The sequence below is a fragment of the Electrona antarctica genome (genome assembly GCF_951216825.1).
Source record: "Electrona antarctica genome assembly, chromosome: 20".
NCBI lineage: Eukaryota > Metazoa > Chordata > Actinopteri > Myctophiformes > Myctophidae > Electrona > Electrona antarctica.
In genome coordinates, this window is record NC_136801.1 from 11,379,472 (window position 1) to 11,402,798 (window position 23,327).

General features: G+C 42.6%; 1 protein-coding gene across 1 annotated transcript in view; it reads right to left on the reverse strand.

The window, feature by feature from the left end:
- Positions 1–23,327, reverse strand: part of malrd1 (MAM and LDL receptor class A domain containing 1) — a gene marked incomplete at its 5' end in the record, with an annotated part of 98,334 nt that overhangs the window by 65,326 nt on the left and 9,681 nt on the right. Inside the window, 10 exons of the mRNA XM_079489308.1 lie at positions 2,569–2,716; positions 3,561–3,740; positions 4,502–4,589; positions 8,296–8,544; positions 8,793–8,989; positions 10,500–10,867; positions 12,034–12,139; positions 13,546–13,698; positions 13,902–14,033; positions 22,194–22,290. Of these exons, the coding sequence (XP_079345434.1) occupies positions 2,569–2,716; positions 3,561–3,740; positions 4,502–4,589; positions 8,296–8,544; positions 8,793–8,989; positions 10,500–10,867; positions 12,034–12,139; positions 13,546–13,698; positions 13,902–14,033; positions 22,194–22,290 (1,718 nt within the window). The remainder of the gene's footprint in view (positions 1–2,568; positions 2,717–3,560; positions 3,741–4,501; positions 4,590–8,295; positions 8,545–8,792; positions 8,990–10,499; positions 10,868–12,033; positions 12,140–13,545; positions 13,699–13,901; positions 14,034–22,193; positions 22,291–23,327) is intronic.

The window sequence follows — 23,327 nt, forward strand, 5'->3', positions numbered from 1 at the left end:
CAGTACAGTACAGTACAGTACAGTACAGTACAGTACAGTACAGTACAGTACAGTACAGTACAGTACAGTACAGTACAGTACAACCCCTATAGGCTGTCATCAATCACAGCTCTGTCCGCCGATAACAAGACAATAGCCTCCATGGGTCAATGGAGACCTAGTAGTAGGTCTATGGAACTCCCCTGACCGGCCTCATCTGTCTCCCTGACACCCCAACAACCATCACTCTACCTGTTCCCCATCCTTCCCCCCCACCCCCTTCCTCTTCACTGTGAGGATATGGTTCCCCTGGGATTAAACAAGACATAGCTTCCCTGAGGACAGGTGGGGGGTGGAACGGGGGTGGGGGTTTGAGAGAGGAGCAGGAGATTGCATTTTGCACTGCACTCCAACCAAATGGAAAATTCAGCACGGCTATTCCCCCAGCCGCTCACTAACGCACACAGACATGGGCTATCAAATTTGAGACTGTTTACCGTTTTCCATGCACAATCTAGTTAATTTACAAACATGATGAATATTGATACTGAATGAATGAATACTGAATGGACACACACACTATGCTGCAATGCATTGTTCATTCAATTTGAAATCCCCAATGAAGTCACTGAACTCATGGTAACATTAATCTTTCCTCCTTAAGTTTTTATTTCCTTACTTGAAATCCTGTATTGTAAGTGATCATTCCATACACAGGCAGGGACATTATGTTACTCTTATGAGGGTATTGTGGCTCAGACCCTGTAGGAGCCAAAGAGTGCTTGGTTTTCACTTGGTTGGTGATGGGTGTGGGCACCGCATTGACGCTCCATTATTGGTGGGAGCGTCTGTGGGTGGCCACCTGGAGTTGATAAATGTGGGTATCTGTACCAGCTCACTCTAAGGCTGTTTGATCTTGGAGGCAGGGTGAGCTGGGAGGATACGTACATTTTGTTGAGCGCACTTGCACTTTAGTTGATTCATTCACGTTTTATTTGCTCACCGTTTGATTGTTTGGATTCTTTGCACATATTTATTACATATATATTTATTGAAATTGTATTGTGATATTTGGTGCACTGAATAGCTATAAACATTTTAAACTTATGAGCTCGTTTTTGTATGAATCATTTTTATCATTGTGTTTGATGGCGCGTCATTACAGATTGTTTTTAACTCCCATGTTTAGCCTGCCGGCATGAGTAATTGAAATGGAAATTATTATCAGCCACAACAGACCCCTTGCCCTTGCAGTGTTTCACACTGGCTGCCTGTAATTTTGGTCTTCTAAGATGATGTATTATTACCGTACTGTGAATAGAATAGAATTGCTGGAAGAAGGATCAAAGGGCAATTTATGCTTCCGTGTGCACCAGTAGGACTCACTGAGTGTGATATGATGACTCATGAATGTGCCTTGCCACACTAATTGAAAGCCCAGCACCCCGTTTATCCGTCCGCCTTCTCCTACCAAACCACACCGTTTGCACCCATCTCACCATGCACAACACCAGCAGCATACCTGTCCAGACATAACGCACTACTTTGCATCCATGCAACTGTCATATTTACAGTACAATACCCATTTTTATACACACACACACTCTGGCGCAACACCACCAGCCTGTTTGCTGTGACGTCAAAATCGTCACCACTTTGCAGCCCGCATCCACACCAGAGCACTACTGGGACAGTATGACTGTCGAGGGCAGCACAACTAATCTCCCCCCCACATGCACACACACACACACACACACAAACACGTTCACCCCAGGGAGGGGGGGAGAGAGAGAGAGAGAGAGAGAGAGAGAGAGAGAGAGAGCACACGTTCACCCCAGGGAGGGAGAGAGAGAGAGAGAGAGAGAGAGAAAGGGAGAGAGCTCCTTACTCCTCCTCGATGTTTTTACTAACCTTTTCCTCAAATTGACCAGCAAACTATAATCGACATTGTTAGTAGTGTGTCCTTGATCCAACTTGCTTCCAAAATCTGTCAATCTTTGTCGTTACTCATCACGTGTTGTCAAAGGCATGTAAACAGAAGCTGTGGCAGCCAGCAGCTATGTAAGATGAGCCTGTACATTTCACCCTATAACTTGAACGCATGGGCAATCAAGACCATTAATTATTACAGCTGTGACTGTGCTGTCTGTGTAGGGGTGATGATTGCGTGATGATTCTAATGTACAGGATTCTATAGGTCATCACTTTTGGTGTGACACACGGCACACAACTTCTGTTTACATGCCTTTGACAACACGTGATGAGTAACGACAAAGATTGACAGATTTTGGAGGAGACTGATAGTTCATCCTTTGGTAATTAGGCTGTGGAAGTATTCACACTACTTTTGGATTATTATTGTGGAACGGAGGAGGAGGTGATCAAGCTCCACAACATTGACTTCTAGTTGTATTCATTTGTATAACAGACGTGAAGTCTACATATCCAGCTCTGACAGTGTGATTAAATCGGTTCCGGAAACGGTCCCAAATGTGATAGATCCGACTCCGGTTCTTCAATGTTGGATCCGGTTCCTCCGATTCCGGATCCCAACCCTAGATATGATATAGATTGTGAGTCAGGACTCACAGTGTGTGGTCATGGACAGGCCGGTGAAACTCCTCCCCGCCGTGAATGCTGGCGCCCTGGTCAGGAAACCAGTGGAACACGACTGAGCAGGGATCAGAACTCCTCCAGCCGCACGTGTCAGACTCCTCGAAATCACACCACTCCTTCACTGCAGACAGCAAGTATAGAGACAGAGACACAGAGAGATAGTGATTTGAATAGCCTGCTCAGGGGACTACGGATGGAAATGAGCTCTTATCTATAGTGCCCTACAAAGCCAAAGTGCAGTAACTTTGCAGTTTTGCAGTTATTTGTGTGTCCCAAAAGTCAAATTAGCCTTTGTGATTTTGGGGGATGAACAATTACCTCAAAAACATGTACAATGTAATATCACTTATTTGCCGATATCTCATTCTTCTGACCAGCTGAAACAGTATTAAACCCAATATCAACCCCGTAGTTACTACTTTTTGGCTTTGTAGGGCAGTATAGCTCTGGCACATTCATATTGTTGTGAAAACTGCTGCTAACCACATCGATTCATGTGCATTGTCCCTGGTAAAAACGAAATAACTAACTAACAAAAAATAAACTAGAATATTGACTGAGCGACTTTCGCAACAAAAAGGCTTGCACGCTGACAGATGAAAACTGAGGCTCTTTTTAGATGCAAAAAGTGTTAGTGATGGCCTGAGGACCAAAATTGTCCACTCTCTATGTCCCTTTATTTCACCATGTCATGTTTTGCACTTTTTTAAGTAAAGGACAATTTTTTTGAATGGTGCTAGCAAACTCCTATACCACTCAGTTCAGACTGGTCTGATTTTTGTTGTTGTTTATGGACTTTCACGCTGGCCTCTAACACCCATTTTCAGCCCTATAGCAAGCCTTGCGTTTAGAGTGCACTTGTAGTTGAGTAGAATTTGACCAGGAGTGTCTAGATACTTTGAATCAAATCCTAGGTACTTGGCTAGGTGTAATTTAATTCTTCCAGTCCAGTTGTTGTGGCTCACCGCAGTTCGCTTCATCGGAGCCGTCTGAGCAGTCGTGTCTGAAGTCACACACCTTGCGTTGGTCGACACACTCTCTGTATACCCCGCACACAAACTCCCCGTTGGGGCAGCTGTGGGGTGGGTCAGTGGGGGCTTCTGTGGTCATCGGAACGGTGGTGGGTGTCACTGACGGTATGTCCCCTGTGGTCAGAATTTGGTCAGAATTTATTGAGAGGATGGCCCCTTAAGATAGAACATCTTTTTAGAGGGGGTCCTATACACATAAGTAAAACATTACATGCAATACAAACACACAATTTGTATACAAATAGGTTAGACCAGACCAGACATTAGTCCTGGCTACAACCTATCTCAAACCCAGAGCCAGAAACCTAACCCTAACCTCCCACGGGGCAGCACACCTAAACCTAACGTTAACCCTCTCCCAACCCTTAACGCACCCCTCACCAACCTTAATCCGGTTGTCTTAACGCACCCCTCACCAACCTTATGTCTAACCAATGACTCGTCTAAACGAAGTATGCACCCCAATACACATATAGGTAACATTATACATACAATACAAATACACAATACACACACGTACTGTGTAGGACAGGTACAGTATAGCTTGCTCACCATCTCCCACCCATACCCCCATCCCTCAACTCATTTTAAACAAAAACTGAATGGAGAACAGTACTATGACCTGTATCCAAGTCAGAAATAAACAGAAACACAAGCAGTATTAAAAGCATGAACAGGTTGTTTCGAGGTGTGAATACAGTGAAGTCCTGAAACGGTCAAAAGAGATGTAATGGATCTGAGTGATAGCGGAAGATTGTTCCAGTTAGATAGAGCTTCGTAAGTTTGTAGTGGAATGACAACGCTTGGTAGTAAATGTTACATGGAAATTACATTCATAGGACACCGATTCTGGTTTGCATAGTTCCAGTGTTTACCTTCATATGGGTCACAGTCCAGGAACGACAGGTCATCTATGGCAATGTCACCATGGAAGTCATCACCAACAGTACCCTCGATTAAAATCTAACAACATAGATGGATAGATAGATATCTTTATTAACATATCCCTCTGCAACATTCATATTAAAATACAAAAGCACCTACCAGAATACAAGTTGTGAGACAAACAAATAAAACACACACATTAAAGTACTGTAACAACTAAATACAAAAACACAAACAAAACCAAAAAATGTAATACTGAATTTGTGAAAGACTGTTAAGGATGAGGTGGCAGACAGGCAGTGTGTGTGTGTGTGTGTGTGTGTGTGTGTGTGTGTGTGTGTGTGTGTGTGTGTGTGTGTGTGTGTGTGTGTGTGTGTGTGTGTGTGTGTGTGTGTGTGTGTGTGTGTGTGTGTGTGTGTGTGCGTGTGTGTGTGCGGCTGCTTTGGGACAGCATCTGTTTGAAGAGGGCACCAAATGAAATGCTCTGTAGGCTGCAGAATGTCACATTAGCATGACTCATGCACAGCTGTTTTGTAAACAAAATCTGAGATTGTCGGGGGATACATTTTACCTACCGTAATTTATTGTTCATTCCAACTAAATGTTTTCACACAACTGTGAGACAGATTTTTGAATATATTTTATTGTTCTTTCAGTTGAATCGGAATATTTACCATATTTTATTTACTGTTTGGAAGTATGGGGTAACTCATTTAAGAGTAATATGACTCCTTTGATTATGTTACAAAAAAGAGCGTTAAGAATCAGATTTCAGAGCACACACCAATAGGCTTTTTATGTTATCAGGTGTTTTGAAAATCATGGATTTGGTAGAATTACGAACATTATTAGATGATTAAACAAATCATTACCAATACAGTTACAGAAGTCATTTGTGTTTAGCTCAGAGGATGAGGACCACAGAAGAAGGCATGATTTTAAACATCTGTTCGCTCGGACTACACTAAAACAAATGTGCACTTTTGTTACAGGTATAAAGTTATGGAATTCACAAAACCAGGAGTTGAAGAGTTGTACAACAGTGTTTCAGTTTAAGAAAGTGTTTAAAAAAGAAAAAATGATAAAATATGAATTAGAAGGTTAGATATAAGTGTTATTTTGTTTCCTCAGCATTGTCTTTGTTTGTTCTCTTGTTGAGCTCTATGTCCTTTGTCTTGTTTTTTTCTTTCTTTTTTTGATGTAATCATGTATGGTTGGTGGCAGCATCAATTGGTTGTTTTTTTTTCTTTTTTCTTTGATGTAATCATGTATGGTTGGTGGCAGCATCAATTAGATGTTTTTTTTAATGATAGGGGCAGGTATATATAAGATTTATCTTCTTCCTGCTCCTTTTCCTTTCTGTATGGAATATGTAAAAAATAAAAATAAGTACAAAGTAAAAATTAATATGATCATGTAAAACCATAACTGAAATGAAATAAATAAATATGAAATGAAATGAAATAAAGGTCTAAGTAAGGGAGGTGTAGTTAGTAAGTAACTACACCTCCTTTACTTACGTATCTTACTTACATATGTAAGTAAGTAAGTAAGTAAGTAAAGTACTATTAGTCTAGACTAGTCTAGACAATCTCCCCTTAAAGCTGTTAACTTTTATTTTACTTCATCATTTCAATATATTCTGTAACCCCTTCAGAAGTAAATAAAAATACTTCATATTAATTGTCTGCTGACTCGTGGTCAATTAACCTGTCAAACGGATCCACTTGAAATCTCTGTGATGACGGGTGAGTCTTTAACTGCCTGTCAAGTTCTACTCTGAGTCTGACATTAGTATTCACATCTTGAACAAGCCATTTGCAACAAGAACCTGTAGACGTACGTAAGCATGTCAGAGGCTGTTATTGTCTGCAGCCACCCGCACTCATTGGACGTCACAATCAACTCAGACATAGAACAAGCTCCTTCACTTCACTGTGGTCTTCTGAGCAATGTTAATTAAATGTGCTCAATCATTCTGGTGGAGAAGCAGTGGCGTGCACAGACATTTAGAGGGGCAGGTGCTCAAGTTAAAAAAGGGCACCTTGTGCAGCGCGTGGAACCGGCCGGTTGCCTTAATCTATTTTGGGCGGGAACCCCTTTTGGTGTTAGCATTATGTTATGCTTTAGCTATTGAAAAATAGCAGATCTACAAGCTCATAGCGCGCCACCGAGTGGCGCGCTACGAGCTTGTAGGTCTGCTATTTTTGAAAAATCAAAGCAATAAAAACAAATATATTATTTATTTATTTATTTATTTTTTCAAAAGGGCACATTGCCAAAAGGGCAGGGGGTGCTCTAGCACCCCCTAGTGTCTATCTGTGCACGCCACTGTGGAGAAGTGTGATCAGCGGGTGGGGTGTATTATAAGAATCTGTCATTTTCTAGTCTTGTGAGGCAGACTGTGGCCTCCCACAATTTTCAAATGCTTACATCATACGGTCTGGAGCATGGAAGCTCTGAAAATAACCAAGCAATAAAGTTGATGCAATGCCTCCTTCCCACTTCCATTTTATCTTTACAGTCGCGCAAATGTATCCAAATATAAATCTAAATCATCGACTAAGCACATATATAGCTTGCTGCTTAACAGATATTTGTAAATATATTTTAAGATATATTTTCATAAACAGGAATGACAAAACAGATCACAGCTTACTGTCTTGGATTTCTATATAGCATTCAGAGATTGTGGAAGAGGAGTGGAGAGGATTTTACTTTCGGCCAGTGCTTTGAAGTTCTGACTCTACTTGGTAAAGTAGAGATCGCCGAGAACGCCTTTGGACGTATGTTTTAACATATTGATTGTGCTTCACAACTCTATTCTGCACGCGCTCGTAACACTCCAGTTGACGTGCGATGAAAAAAAAGGAAACTGCGTGACATGTTACATAGCGATTTTTTACTTCCCGTTTCTCAATTTCCGAGTGATACGGCTTTCACAATAAGACGGTTAACATTGAACGGTGGTGGTCTTCGAGTATAGATTCAGCCACCAGATGTCGGTGTCGTCATCGAATGAGTTAACAAGAGCTTGTGAATGAATAATAACTACATTGGATCCACTGGAAAAGGTTTACAGTTCAGTTAGATAACTCACAAATAGATTGAACCAATATTTTATTATAGAATGAGAATACAAGTGTGGATATAATATTGTATCATGGCGTTCAGGCTCTGCTATATCTTTTCTCCCTGCTCAGCACAATTAGACAGCCATCATTAACCATTAACTCTTACACCGCTAGCATTTATTGAAAATTTAGGATCTAATTCACGCCAGCATTCTTTTAATTTGAGCTCTTATTTAGAAAAGCCACAGTTCCAGACTTCCGGTAGAGAGCTTATCCTAGGAAGTTTAACAGGTCCCGTTCAACTGTTGTTTACAATATGGGTCCATGCCAGTGCACTTGGGGGCTCCTCATCGCCGGCTCTGTGCCGTCAAATAAACACTGTTTTGACCAACATGCCATCTGGGACAAGGAATAGGAGATACAGGGGATTGAAAGAAACGGATAGAATGGATTATTATGGCGACGACGATCTAAGATGGGCGATCCAGTGCTGTGCTAACAACACAGCTAGCTAACCGGCTAACGTAAGTAGCATTATGGCTCGATCCATCGAATGCACTATAAAAGCGCAATTGCCATTAATCTAAGGCAATGGCGTTAAGCGTCAGTATCAAAATTAGGCTTCAATTGACAATGATCTTCGGCAATGGTGCGATAGGAGTTAAGAGCAGGGAGATAGATACTGTATACAATAACAACGCCCCCCATACCTGGAATGGCCTGGCACTGTTGAGGTAGAGTGTCTTCCGGTGCCACATGTTGCCCTGGTCTCCGTAGCGCACCCACAGCATCTGACCGCGGCCCGTCGAGGTGGTCCTCAGGTACACCGCCAGGCGGAACACGTGGGCGCCGAACATGTGGTAGTGGAAGCGGAAGGCGCAGGGGTGCCGTGACTGGCCGGGGTCCTTGTCTTGCAGAGTGGTGGGCTGGAAGACCCGGCTCAGCAACACGGCCGTGTCCTTGGAACGGTGTTGATTTGGACAGCAAAATTTTCGATTTAGTTTTTAGCCCAAGTCTTTTGAATGAAATGTCGTTTAGGTCACGTTTTAGTTATCTAGTTTTTATTCGTTGAGGAAATTGTCAGCATATTTAGTCTTAGTTTTAGTCATCGTAGCTTAAGTTTTTATTTAGTTTTCGTCAGTGAAAAAAAAGGCCTAGTCGACAAACGTCTTTCGTCATAGTTTTTAGTCGACGAACTCAACACTACCTTGAACACCTGCGGGCCGGAGGACTCGATGTAGAGGTAGTGACCGTGCGAGGTGCCCAGGGTGTGGTCCTTGTAGGGCCCTGTGTTGAAGGTGGGCGTGGGGCCCTGGCCGCACGTCCAGTTGAACACATCCCCGCCGCCGTTCTCCTGCGTCCAGCTGCACAGCCCATGCTCAAAGTTACACTGCAGCCCCGGGGCTTCGAGAGGAAGACGGGACGAGAGACAGATTCTTAATTGGTCAATATAGGAACAGGAACAACATTACAGTAAGAAGTTAAAGATGTGGTGAAATGGGCTCGGACGGCGGGCGTAGCTAGCCTGACAGCGTGGGTCGCAGGTTCGACTATATATATATATATATATATATATATATAAATAAAAGCTGTGGTGAAATGAAAACTATGTTTTCACACTTTTAAAGCATAATGAGAACATAAAATAAAAAATAAATAAAAAACCAATTGTGAAAAATACTATTTTATATATCAAAAGTCCCTACATTTTTAAATTGCTTCCTGTAAACACAAACGTACTGTGTGAAGACATAGATAGAATCTTGAATATGAATATAAATGAATCTTGATTTCATTCACCCGATTTCCTCCACTCACACCTGATTTTAATTAGGGAGACACTCTTGGGCAGCTGCTACATCATTTCCAACTCAAGACGAGGGCCAGATGGTGCATTACTCATTTTAAACGTAATCAACACACAAAAACATTAGGTTAGAAATAACATAATAAGCAACGTACTATAACAAACATGCTTCACATTGGCCGTCTCTCTCTCTCTCTCCCTTGGGCAGTGTGAGTGTCAGGGTAAACAAACACTAGCCCTCTGCTGCACACAGGTGCAATGAGTGAGACTGCAGCGTTCGATAGCCTGAAGGGATGGGACCTTATAGGGGCAGTAGTGGCTCAGGGGTAGAACCACAAGGTTCCCAGTTCGAACCTGGGCTCCCCCAGAGTTAGTGTCGAAGTGAACCCCTAATTGGCGCTATATAAATGCACCATTTACCTTATGATTAGTTGAAACCAACGTTTCAGACTAAAATGTCAAAGTAAAATGAGCGAAAAAGCAATTTCACCATGACTTTAAGTATACATACGCACATCAAAATCATGATATTGTACAAACAACCTGCAGAGAATGCCATAATGGACTGATTGAGGTACAATAGATCAGGGGTTCTCAACGTTTTTGGCTGGGGGGGACCCCCGGAAATGCTCAATAACCTTAATAATAGAGAAAATACATCATAAAATACTGAAACCAGATATAATCATTAAGGAAAGTTTATTTTTTGTGTACTATGTAAACTCTCAATTTCCATTTTATAGCCAATCAAAAACAACTTATTTTTAAAAGAATCTGGGGACCCTCAATATAATTTCAGGATCCCCCGAGGGGTCGCGACCCACAGGTTGAGAACCCCTGCAATAGATTATAGCAGTGGAATACATCTAAAATCCAGAGGGCCTGTGGCAGGGGGGCAGAGGCGGTCCTCCCATAATTAAGACTGAGCTGTAGTGTACGCCCCAAAAGGTTATTTATGAGTATAAGGGCCCATAGCAACTCTTGCACCCAGGCACCTTGTTGGCAGTCTTTTATTATATAGTAAGGTTCGGAAATGGACATTTCACTTGTGTTCACACGCACAATGAAAAAATGAAACATCATCGGTCTTGTAAAAACCAGACTCACAACATCCCTCTTCGTCCGAGCCGTCGCCACAGTCGTCCACCAGGTCACACAGCTGCAGGTACTCGACACACGCTCGGCTGCGCGCGCAGTGGAAGTCGGTGGTGGGACTGGAGCACGTCTCCCTCGGCGGGGGCATGGAGCAGTTCTGGAAGGTAACGTCGTCCAGGGCGGAGACTCCGTCGAACACGCCGAGGCTCAGCTTGGCCACAGAGATCTGGAATGGCCGCGGGATGCGGCCCAGCTGGACCGTGACCTGGTTCCACCGAGTGCCTTGGTTGTAGAAGATTCTCCACAGCACGGTGACGTTGGCTCCGGCAGTGTGCAGGTACATGTCAGTAGCTCCAACAGATATGCCGGCATTATAATGCCTGAGGGGGAAAGCAATACATTTTACTTTAGAGTGCGTGCAATTTACTTCCATGATTTCAATGATTCCTTCGTTATGTATACACAGTATATACAAGTTGACATTACACATGAGGGAAAAATGATTTATAGTCCCTCAGAAGCACTCTGCCAAAAGGCACATTCAATCAAGCTGCAGAAGAAATGCAATCGACCAACTGACAGTAACTTTGAACAGCTGTAAAGCTGTCACCATGTGACCGATTCAGATCTGCACACTGTGAGAGACAGTGATATATGTACCGTGTATATAAGACGGATGCTTAGAGACCCACGAAAGAAGAAAAAATCACACCCGTGTGAAGTGAGTGGTGCAACTCCGTGTGGGGGTCCCAGGGGGTCCCCGGAAGTTCCAGACCCACAGGACCACGGCCCGGGTGCCGGCCCGGTTCCGGCGAGCCGCCCCACGTCCGAAACGGTAGAGAAATGAGAGTTACCATGTGGGGGTCTCCGGAACATCCAGACCCCCAGGAACTCGCCCAGGGGTCCGGGCCGATTCCGGCGAGCCGCTCCACGTCCGAAATGGTTGAGAAATGACAGAGTTACCGTGTGGGGGTCCCTCTACTGTACTGTACTGTAACTGTACTGTACTGGCACACCCGAAAGCATCATATATACAGTTAATATGTGCGTGTGTGTTTGTGTGTGTGTTGTGCACAGGTGGTGAAAAACAACCATGCTATTTTCGTGCTCGGGACGCACCCAGCCAGCTACCCAGCCAGCCACACACATAGCTCCGTACACTCAAAAGTAGAGGAAAGAGAGCTAGAGAGCAATGGTGGGAGAGAGAAAATGGAAAACTTGAAATGGGACATTCTGCACAATGTATACTTTTTACTTGTGGTACTTTAAGAACATTCTGATGCCAGTACATTACTGGCATCAGAATGAATTCATTTTGAATTCCGGACTTTTCCGGAGTATTTCTATATTGCAGTATTGATATCTTTACTTAAGTAAAAAGATGTAGTACTTTTCACTTTTGTGTGATGCTGTAGTTCAGTGTAGTATGAGTAGGGCGTTCATTTATGGAAAAAAAACACCAACAGTTTGAATATGCTAGCTAAGAGTTGTCATCGACTATGAGGAAAAAAGGAAGGAAGGAGCCAGCATTTGGCTGCATCCCCACCAGAAGGTCATGGTACATCCAGAGGCAGACTCTTTGAACAGGGGTCCACGGAGCACAGCTCTCGGGTACAGGCTGCTACTGTTCTTCAGCACAAACATGAAGTGGCCTGCAATGAAAGAACAGGCTGTCATTATTCACACCCCACGTGGCACACAGTGAGTTTTTATGTTTGCATATATATTTAAAAACAGCAGGGAAACAACATCTACTGTATACTGATGTAGGTGGCAGAGAACTTGAGCAAAGAGGGGAGGGTGTCATCGTTGAAAAAGCTGAGTCACACGGGCATAAACTACTGAGTCCTGGCGAAAAGAAAGTTAGACCAAGTTTCAGTGAGGTGGGTGGTTTAAATATAGTAGGAGGTGGTAGCTGTTGATTGACTCTTACAGCTGAGAAAGCAAATCTCTGTGCCGTGTTCTGCTTTTAAAAACTACAGACTACAGACTTCTTGAAAAACAATAATTGGTTTAATATTTTTAATAATTCAGTCAGCACATCCTCCTATAGTTCTTGTTTCATCACTTTTGATACGGGCAGCTAGCCGGCTACAACTTCAGATGGCAGGTGATGTAATGTTGTGCGAGAGACAGAGAGAGAGAGAGAGAGAGAGAGAGAGACACAGAGAGAGAGAGAGTGAGAGAGAGAGTATGTGTGTTACTTTATGTGCATGTGTAAACCACCCGCAGTGTTGAAAAGTAAGTCAATATTTGAGGTAACTTTACTGGAGTATTTCCAATTTTCAATAAACTAATAATTACTTCTACTCCACTACATCTCAGAGAAAAATATTTGAAATCTACTTTGTAGATTTTTGTTATTATTACAAAACATTCATAAACCTCTTTAGCCTTACTTTGACCATTTGGCTTCGGCTGTTTTCAAAAGATTTCTATACATATGGAACTTGTGAAACGGGACATTCTGCATAATGAGTACTTTTACTTTTGGTACTTTAAGTATATTTAGATTTTTGATGCCATTACTTTGTACTTTTACTCAAGTACATTTTGAATACTACACATACCACATACTTGTAACCGAGTATTTCTAGATTGTGGTATTGATACTTTTACTTCCACCACTGTATGTGTATCACTTTATGTGCATGTGTAGTGTAACCATCTGAATCAAACCCAACATCTACATCATCAAAAGCGAACCCGCCCCCCCCCCACACTGTTATATCCATATTATGAAGAGCCCATTAAAATTCTAAGAGATTATGCATACTTTTTTAATAGAGAAATTTGAGCTTTTCCAAAGTCAGTAAAATATAATTGCAGTATTTCAGATTAAGATTGTTTTATATACCGGTACCCATCAAATAAGACAAAAAAACAACAACTCTGCCTCGCCTCCCGTCAGTCTCGATCTAGACTACTCGGACTCGACCCCTCCCACACTCGGTCCCCCCCCCCCCCCCCCCCTCGGACTTGTTCTTACTCTTGACTTGGACTCTCTTTAGGTGGACTCAACTACAACACTAGTGTGTACACATGTGTTTCCCTATACCCTCTGTGCTGTTAGTAGAGTGGTCCAAAGGTGGTGGGTGGCCCTGGTAGTCTGGAGGGACCTCCACCGATGATCCTCGGACCCAGTCGAAGCCATCCCCCAGAGTGAACTCATACCAGCCACAGGAGTCGCCCTCAAAGTCGCAATAAGACGCTGATTGAAAAACAAAACAAACAACAAAAGGGATTGGCATTCAAGATAGTCAAAGGGGCAGTGCCTTCAATACCCACAGCCACAATACTGGAGCGACAAGGGTCTCGGACCCCACACGCTAGATTGCTGGAATCTGAACTGAAGGCAGAAAGGGGTTTAGGAGGGCGGCGGGTGTGTGTGTTACTGGGAAACAAGGGTCTTACGGCAGTGGGCTTCATCCTCTCCGTGGGGACACTGCGGGGTGAAGTCACACACTTTGCTTTCCTCGACACACTCCCCACTGCCACAGGAGAACCACGATGGGGGACACGCAGTAACATTGGGTACAGTCCTCTCTGACACAGCATTAAAGAAAGAGAAAATTAGTACATTCACTCAAGTACTGTACTTAAGAACAAAGTTGAGGTACTTTTACTTTACTTAAGTAGGCATATGTAAGAATTTCAATGCTTTATATTTCTACTCTTCAGAGGCAAATATTGTTAATTATTTGAAAACCTTACTTTGCAGATTTCGATTATTATTACAAAACCAACATTAACCAATTAAGCCCCATTGGCAATCCGAAAATAGCCAATAGCTCACAACGTGTCACATTGCAACGCGTTGTGAGCTTGTAGATCTGCTAGTTTTTAAAAAGTTGAAACATTTTGAAAATGGTGAGTACTTTTACTTTGGTACCATAAGTACTTTTTGATGCCAATCCTTTTGTACTTTCATTCAAGTCAAATTTACAATACAAGCCTTTTACTTGTTGTAACGGAGTATTTCTACATGACATTGCTACTTTCACTTAAGTAAAACAATCAGTTTACTTCTTTCACCACTAAAAACAAACAAAATAATCACTCAAGTAACACAAATAACAATTTAAGTGCACACAAAGCACTCGAGCAGCTCTGTTGCAGCGGCTCTTTAATCAGCCAAAGCTCTGTTTAATAGGCCTTCTACGGTTACAGTGCTTATCATCGATTTTGATCATGATCATGTGATTAGTTTTTCATTAGGGAGGCACACAGGGGAAATCACAGCAGGCTAATAAAAGTGATCTGGGCTGAAATCTCGGACATGTGTCACATAAGAATAAGTACCGCACATGGACATATGTTTGATGTGGTTTAACCAGGAATGGTAAATGGTAAATGGTGCATTTACCGTATATAGCGCCTTTATCCAAGGCGCTTTACATAGATTGTGCATTACTTTCACCCATTCACACACATATTCATACACTGATGGCGGCGGAAACCATGCAAGGTACCAACCAGCACATCAGGAGCAATTAGGGGTTCAGAGTCTTGCTCAAGGACACTTTGACACTTGCCCCCTTTTTGAAACTAGCTCCTTGCCACTCGCCCTACACACTTCCACTTGGTTTGAGCATAGATATATAAATCATAGAGACGGCACTGGATGGGGAATCCCAGGGCCATCTCTATTATGTATATATCTATGCTAAAACCAAGTGGAAGTGTGTAGGGCGAGTGGCGAGGAGCTAGTTTCAAAAAGGGCCTAACTCTGGAGGAGCCCGGGTTCAAACTGGCAACCTTGCGGTTACCATCCAGAAACTCTACCCCTGAGCCACCGCCGCCCCAGGAGGTGGTGACAAAATGACGTTTTAGATCAATAGCCTTTAAAATGAACTGAATGTCTGTAGGAATGGCCGTGTTAGTGGCTGGAGAAACAGTACAGAGGCATTGGTAAAGGTTAACCAATAGTATGTTTATTCACCAAAGAGCACTACCAACTGGAATGAATACAGGAAGCTCTCTACTCCCAGCACAGACTTCAGTTCACTGGCAAAATGGCAGCCTTTTATACCCAGCTGGAGATAATGAGAATGGACTATATCCCATTTACAGGGGTGTCTTCAAATGAGAACATACCATAAATACATACATAAGCATACAATAAATACATATAAATAAATAACCTTAAATCATACAAATGTTTCTGTGAACTACATGAACTATACAAGTTATATAATAAGGCCTTCACACTACAACATAAATAATCAATCACAACAGCACATCTTAACCCCCCCTGCTATCCTGACATGGTCCAGCCCAATCCTTACTGAAACACATCACAGGCAATTGTTAGGCATTCAATCAAACCTCAACAATAAAACTCCACATTATTGCACTTCCCAAACATATTGCAGCTGCCTATAACCCACATTGCTGCACTTGCCCCTCATGTTTGTTAATCACCAAGCATTTCCCCAGGTGGAACTCGTTTTGGCTGAGTGGCCATCTCAGCTAAACAGGAAACGGTATTCAACAATAAAATCATGACTGCAAAATACAACTGTGCCAATAAAGTGCCAATATGCTGTGCAGAATAAGTAACAGAGGACCACTCTGTTACAATGTCCATCCTGCTTGTTATGATGTCGAGTGTCCGTATCATAGACACCCGCTGAAAAAGTTATAGCGGGTGCTTCTTCTGCTAGTAGCAGAAGGTTGACAGAATAATCGATCGCAGTATAGTTCAGGTAGACCAGAGCCATATAAGGCTCTGAGGTAGACACGGCAGGCAGGAGGTGTACAGCCTTCTGTGGATTCTATGTTATTATAACTGAATCGTACGCTCTGCTTCTGGGGGCGTTGTGATCTCAGATTCTGTGTCATGCTTGCGCAGATCATTTGTAGTATCACAGGAGTGTGAGTCACACTGCCAAACTGAATGCAATATAGCTTTGCAATAAATGGTTAATCCTGACGAAAGTGTCTATACTAACTGAACTCACGCAATTCATTTTTGAGTGGTGCAACTACTCCTATAGACAGCTATGTGTGTTCCTGGCTGGCTGGCTGGGTCTGTCCGAGCACGGAAATAGCTTTTGGTTGGTTTTCACAACCAAGTGTCACTGTTGCGCAACACACACACACACACACACACACACACACACACACACACACACACACACACACACACACACACACACACACACACACACACACACACACACACACACACACACACACACACAGTACAGTACAGTAGAGGGATCCCCTGGGGACCCCCACACGGTAACTGTCATTTCTAAACCATTTCGGACACGGGGCGGCTCGCCGGAACCGAGCCCGACCCCCTGGCCGCGTTCCTGTGGGTCTGGAACTTCAGAAAATCTATATAAATACATAAGTCGGAATCCCCCAATACTGCCGTCTGATGAAACACTTCTAATTTTGCCCGGCAGACTGACCAGAATCACATGTAACAAAGTAAAGTAGGCCGAGCAAGGTCAGGCAAATACTAGTAGACCAAGAAAATGTGACTGAGAATGTCAGTTAGATAAGACAGATAATGATTTATAGTATGTTGGCCTGTTCCACACGCACGCACGCACACACGCACACACACACACACACACACACACACACACACACACACACACACACACACACACACACACACACACACACACACACACACACACACACACACACACACACACACACACACACACTTTGATTTATGGCAGATGGATCTGAGGAAGACATGTTTCGTGCCAGCCTTTTAAAAAATTGAATACATTTCAGTTCGCCCTAGTTCTATCATATTTCATACAGTATCCATAGTAACCATGTCATTATCTCTCGTTATTAATGGCTAGAATGACATTATTTGTGGCAAAGCACTTAATCTGAATCCATTTCTGTTGTGAGGCCATATTTTACCGCCACAGATGTACAGGTGAATTGGCGGAAATAATGAATCAATTCAACCAGTATAAGACACCTGAGGGCGAGGTCACTGGCCATATATGGAGCGTGTCTTGTCCCCCTTTCCTTTCTTGTGTACTCTCCATATTTCTTTTTTGAGTGGTGCAAACCACTCCAACAACCAGCTTTGTCTGTATCTATGTGTCTATGTATGTGTGTACCTGTACGTGTGTGTACCTGTACATGGGACCCAAAAAAATTAGCATGGTTACTATGGTCACTGACATTACGTCAGACCACAGCTGATCAGGCTATATAAGTCCTTGCACCACTCAGTTCACACGGGTGTGATTTTTTAAATATAATAAGAAATTATAATTATGTACAAATGATATACATTATATAGAAGTAAAAGTGGGCCATTCCATGGCAGCCACAGATCTGTAAGTGTCCATCGGATCTGTGTTTTTATCAGAATTATTGTTTTATCAAGCCCCGAACATCGCACTTAATTGTCTCATTATGAGTCATAAACCAACTATAGTCCGCGTGCATGTGCGTGTGAACGGACGATTGCGGATTTTGTCTGTTTATTCCATGGATCCTAGCGGTGGCTAACAACGATGATAAAGACAGGTGAAAAATATTTGAAAAAAAACCCTCTGGATTAACTGGTTCAGACGTGTGGGCACGTCATAAGAAATCCAACCGATGGGGTGCTAGGACGTGTGTACACGTCCAACCGATGGGGTGCTAGGACGTGTGTACACGTCCAACCGATGGGGTGCTAGGACGTGTGTACACGTCCAACCGATGGGGTGCTAGGACGTGTGTACACGTCCAACCGATGGGGTGCTAGGACGTGTGTACACGTCCTGTGTACACGTCCTGGCGCATTTTCAATTATATCAAACGAGAGAAGAATATTCAGATTTTTTTTTTCTTTTTTAGTTGGCCTCCAAGGCCACCATACTCTTCGCTCTTCGTTCATCCGTGGTTTTGATCAGATGGATCAAAACCACTTTAGCTCTGAGCAGATCCATGGGCATGCATGCAACACGAGGACACACGGCAGAGAACATTGAATTGCCTTGGCCTTTTTTTTAATTTTTCATGGGCCCCCACGGTGTCTGAGCCCCGGTACAGCACACCAGTTGCACCGTCGATATTTACGCCTCTGTTTTCTCTTCATCGATAACATGAAAAATGCAGTACAGTACAGTACAGTGGGTAGAGGTGCCAGTGGGAACAGACACCAATCACTGGTCATAACAGAGAGAGAGAGAGAGAGAGAGAGAGAGAGAGAGAGAGAGGATGTCAAATGGAATACAAGCACCTTAAGGAATCCAAACCATTGTGTGTACACTGTTTATCAAAAGTATAAAGCTAACGTCTTATATATGGACGTATATTGTATAACTATCTCTGACACAATCTTTTGCACAATCTTTTCATAGTTTCACAAGATAGTATTACCCAAAGTGCTAATATAACACAGCTCTGTTTACACCTTTATTTAATTCCTATTTATATCCAATATTTATTTGTAAATACATTGTTCTATTTTGATTGTCTTGTTCCACTTCTGCTTTGGCAATGTAAATGTACGTTTTCTCATGCCAATAAAGCTCCTTTGAATTGAATTGAATTGAGAGAGAGAGAGAGAGAGAGAGAGAGAGAGAGAGAGAGAGAGAGAGAGAGAGACGGGTAGGCAGAGAACAGAAGCATTGGGCATTTCACACTAGTCCATGTGTGATTCCAGGCCTTTCTGACACGGTGTGGTGATCAGCAGTTATCAAGCTCTCTTAATGAGGCGAGGCACGATCCAGTTACTCCACCATCAGGAGCCCAGGGCAGATGGAAGCAGAGGGACAGGGGTGACACGGTGACATTGACCTGACCCTCGCCCATACTTGGACATGCCAAATTATTCCGGGTGAAACTCCCAACAGCCCGTGTCACTCTTCAGCCAAGCAGTACGGAGGACCACTCCAGTTTTCTGGACATTATTTCAACAGGTACTGTGCCCTCTATTGTCCGCTCACTGCAACGTATACGGTATAAGGGTTCCTGTAAGACCAGTCGACCCAGGAACGAGGGAATCAATATTGAAGTTACATTAGTTTTATTGACACCGAATGGACCTCATCCTGTCAGATGAGTAATGGGGAGGCGTTGAAGCGCACACTCTAAAGACACTGTGGTGTCTGCTTTGAGGCCGAGACTCAATGAATTGTCGTGTTAACCCATTGAGACCTGGAACGCATCCATGTCACGTTAGCGTTTAACCACATTAACCATTAACCCATTTTGGGGCGGGAACCCCTTTTGGTGTTTTAAACATTGTTATAATTTAGCTATTGAAAAATAGCAGATCTACAAGCTCATAGCGCGCCACCGAGTGGCGCGCTATGAACTTATAGGTCTGCTATTTTTTTTAAATCGTTAAAATGTGCCTCAAATCTTTCCGAAAATTGTCATGATTTAGAAAACTTTTTTTTTTTTTTATTTCGACGTCAGGCCTGAATGGGTTAAAGAAAACCTGTCCGAAATGCCAAGGAGACGGCGCTAGTTCAACGGCGGGCCAGTGGGCGACGGAGAAATGTACACATTGATCGGCGGGGCTGCAGACAGCACTTTGTATAGAGCACGTCAATAAGCCTAGCAGCACTGGCTGCCTGTCTGAGGACTGTGTGCTCCGTGTCCAAAGCAGTTACAACGTGTATTCAGTGCTGATTTGGAGTCGTCACATTGTTTTCAGAAACAGACCAAGATTGGCTCACGTTTTGAAAGCAAGGGGCACTAGCCCTCCAATGCCTGGCTTTTGAAATTTCCGTCATATGGAAGCCAAGTCTATGGACTTTAAATTTTAGTTTAGAGTATACTTTTAATGTAAATCTAATGGCAGCCAAGTCTATGGACTTTATTTTTGAGTGGTGTAAACCACTCCTACGACTGGCTTTGTTAGTTTACGTGTCTGTCTGTCTGTCTGTCTGTCTGTCTGTCTGTTCGTAAAAAATGAGCATGGTTGCTACGGTCACCCAGTTCACACGGGTGTGATTTCATTACGTCAGACATTACGTCAGACCACAGCTGATCAGGCTATATGAGACCTTACACCACTCAGTTCACACAGGTGTGATTTTTTGTATACTTTTAATGTAAATCTAATGGCAGCCAAGTCTATGGACTTTTACTTTTTGTTTATAGTACTTTTAACGTAAATCTAATGGCAGCCAAGTCTATGGACTTTTACTTTTTGTTTATAGTACTTTTAATGTAAATCTAATGGCAGCCAAGTCTATGGACTTTTACTTTTTGTTTATAGTACTTTTAATGTAAATCTAATGGCAGCCAAGTCTATGGACTTTTACTTTTTGTTTATAGTACTTTTAATGTAAATCTAATGGCAGCCAAGTCTATGGACTTTTACTTTTTGTTTATAGTACTTTTAATGTAAATCTAATGGCAGCCAAGTCTATGGACTTTTACTTTTTGTTTAGAGTATACTTTTAACGTAAATCTAATGGCAGCCAAGTCTATGGACTTTTACTTTTTGTTTATAGTATACTTTTAACGTAAATCTAATGGCAGCCAAGTCTATGGACTTTTACTTTTTGTTTATAGTACTTTTAACGTAAATCTAATGGCAGCCAAGTCTATGGACTTGTAATGTTTGTTTGAGGCACTGACGTGATGACGCAAAACGCCATGTGGCCAATATAAATACATCTTGTGACTGATTTCGTTTTATACAATAGCACACTGCATTTATGTCTCGTACACGTATATAGTGGCGGTTAATCTACAATGAATTTTATAGCAAAAGGCCGATGGACACCTCAAAGGCTGGTGACAGGTGCGTAGGGCAAAGAAGAGGACCCACACGCTGTCAAACACCAAAGATGTTTCTCTTTATTTCTCTCTGTAACTCTTTATTTTGGTCGCTTAGACCTTCATCCGGACAGATAATGTCCTGATAAAAGTCTAAGCGACCAAAATGTCGACCTAATAAAGAGCAAAAGTGTCTGACAGTGTGCGGGTCCTCTTCTTTGTTTTTCAAAGATAACCTTTTTAAATCTACAATGAATGAAAGTGACTCTGCCACATACAGTATGTGCACTAGGCTTCTAAAAGTCAAAATGTTTTTTGTTTTCTTAAGTGCATTCAGGGTGAGTTTGATGTGTGGAAAAAAATGAAAAATGAAAAACAGAAGTATTAACCCATTAAAGGTATATTCAGTGATTTGACTTAATTCAAATATCACTTATTTTTTCTTTTTTTCTGGATAATCCTCCCTACTATAGAGTGTGCTGACCATATAAGGAGTTCCTCCCTGTCCCCAGTGAGCCCCTGGGGTCAAAAAACCCTAGTTTCAGTTTTGGTGGCGGGTGGCAAAGCCTTCATCCAATCAGGATGAGAGGGGCCTTCCTCCAATCATGATCGAGTGGGGGCGGGCCTTGGTGCACATGCTGTTGGCCTGTTGCACTTCCCCCCACTGTAGAGCGTGCATGTGCACATTTGGTTACTGGGGCGGACCGGGTGGTTTTCCAAATCACCCAAATCACTGAATGCTCCTTTAAGACCTGAGGCCGATTCAGTTGCTCGTGTGAAGCGAGGGGCGCTCTTATCATCATACATCATCATACATCACATTCGGTGCTCAGCTCAGCCAATGAAATCATCACAAAAGTCATTCAGGCAAATCACTTTTGGCGTCTTCACTTTTCTCCCCACATTTATCTTCAATATGTACTTTGCTCAGCCAATCAAATCATCGCTATGGGGTGATCAGCCATATAAGTGTTATAATTGTGACATTACCAGGTACAGCCACACAGCCTCGACTGAAGGACAGGTCATCAATAGCCAAGATCTCTGAAGGATGGCTGTCAGCAGCTAGCTCCCCTCGAATCACCACCTGGTAAAAACGCAGTATTCACACTTTTATCCTCTTGCATGACCATCTTTTTGTGTATGCAATGCATGAGTGTATGTGTGAAGTGAGTACAGTATGCATGTATGTTTGTGTGTGAAGGCTCAGTATAAGCATCAAACTGAACCCTCTAGTTTTACAGTGGTTCTCAAAGTGGGGTCCAGCCAGGGACCACCAGGGGTCCCCAGCAAATCTAGATATAATACCATAAAAATATGTTTAACCACTTTAATCCTATAGATCTGCTATTTCTGAGGGGCTATATTCAGCTATTAGTGTAGATTTTCGGCTTACACAAACATTACATTCCCATTGACAATGATTGGAGAATGTACGTAGTGGACGAGCAAATCGACATGTTACGTCATGATGATGTACGATGATAAGAGCGCCCCTCACTTCACAGAAGTTCACACGGGTGTGAACTTCAGTTTGAGGCTAATAAGGTATGTGAGCTGCCCAGACTAAAGTCCACAGTGTTATCTGCTTCCGTGCAGTTTCACAGATCCACATTTATGGCTGATCAACAAATTAATCACCGTAGTTATATGCAGTGGTGTAAAGTAACTAAGTTTCTTAGTAACTAAGAATACTTTTGTTTCTAGTACTTTTGGTATATGCCTACTTTAACTACATTTTTATACCAATACTTTTGTACTTTTCAGCATTGCAGTAATAATCCACCACTGGTATAGCCTACTAAGCTTGTAATAAATAAAACAGACGTATGGGGCAAAGGGCTAGCCATTCCACAATCCATCTGTCGTCCTTAGTGAGAAGGGAGGAGAAAAATAGCTAGCACCTATTAAATATAAATCATTTTCACTCTCAAGACAATTAAGTCTCTCCACTGAATGATGCCAATGCAGCCCCCGAGCTGGAGAGACAGAGGGAGACCCTAATCCACAGCAATGACCACCATCACAATGCAGACTGGTCTTAATCACTTCAAAAGAAGAAGAAGAAGAATAAAAACTGCCTTAACCAAATAAAAGGTGAATGAAATTAAAGTATTATCCACA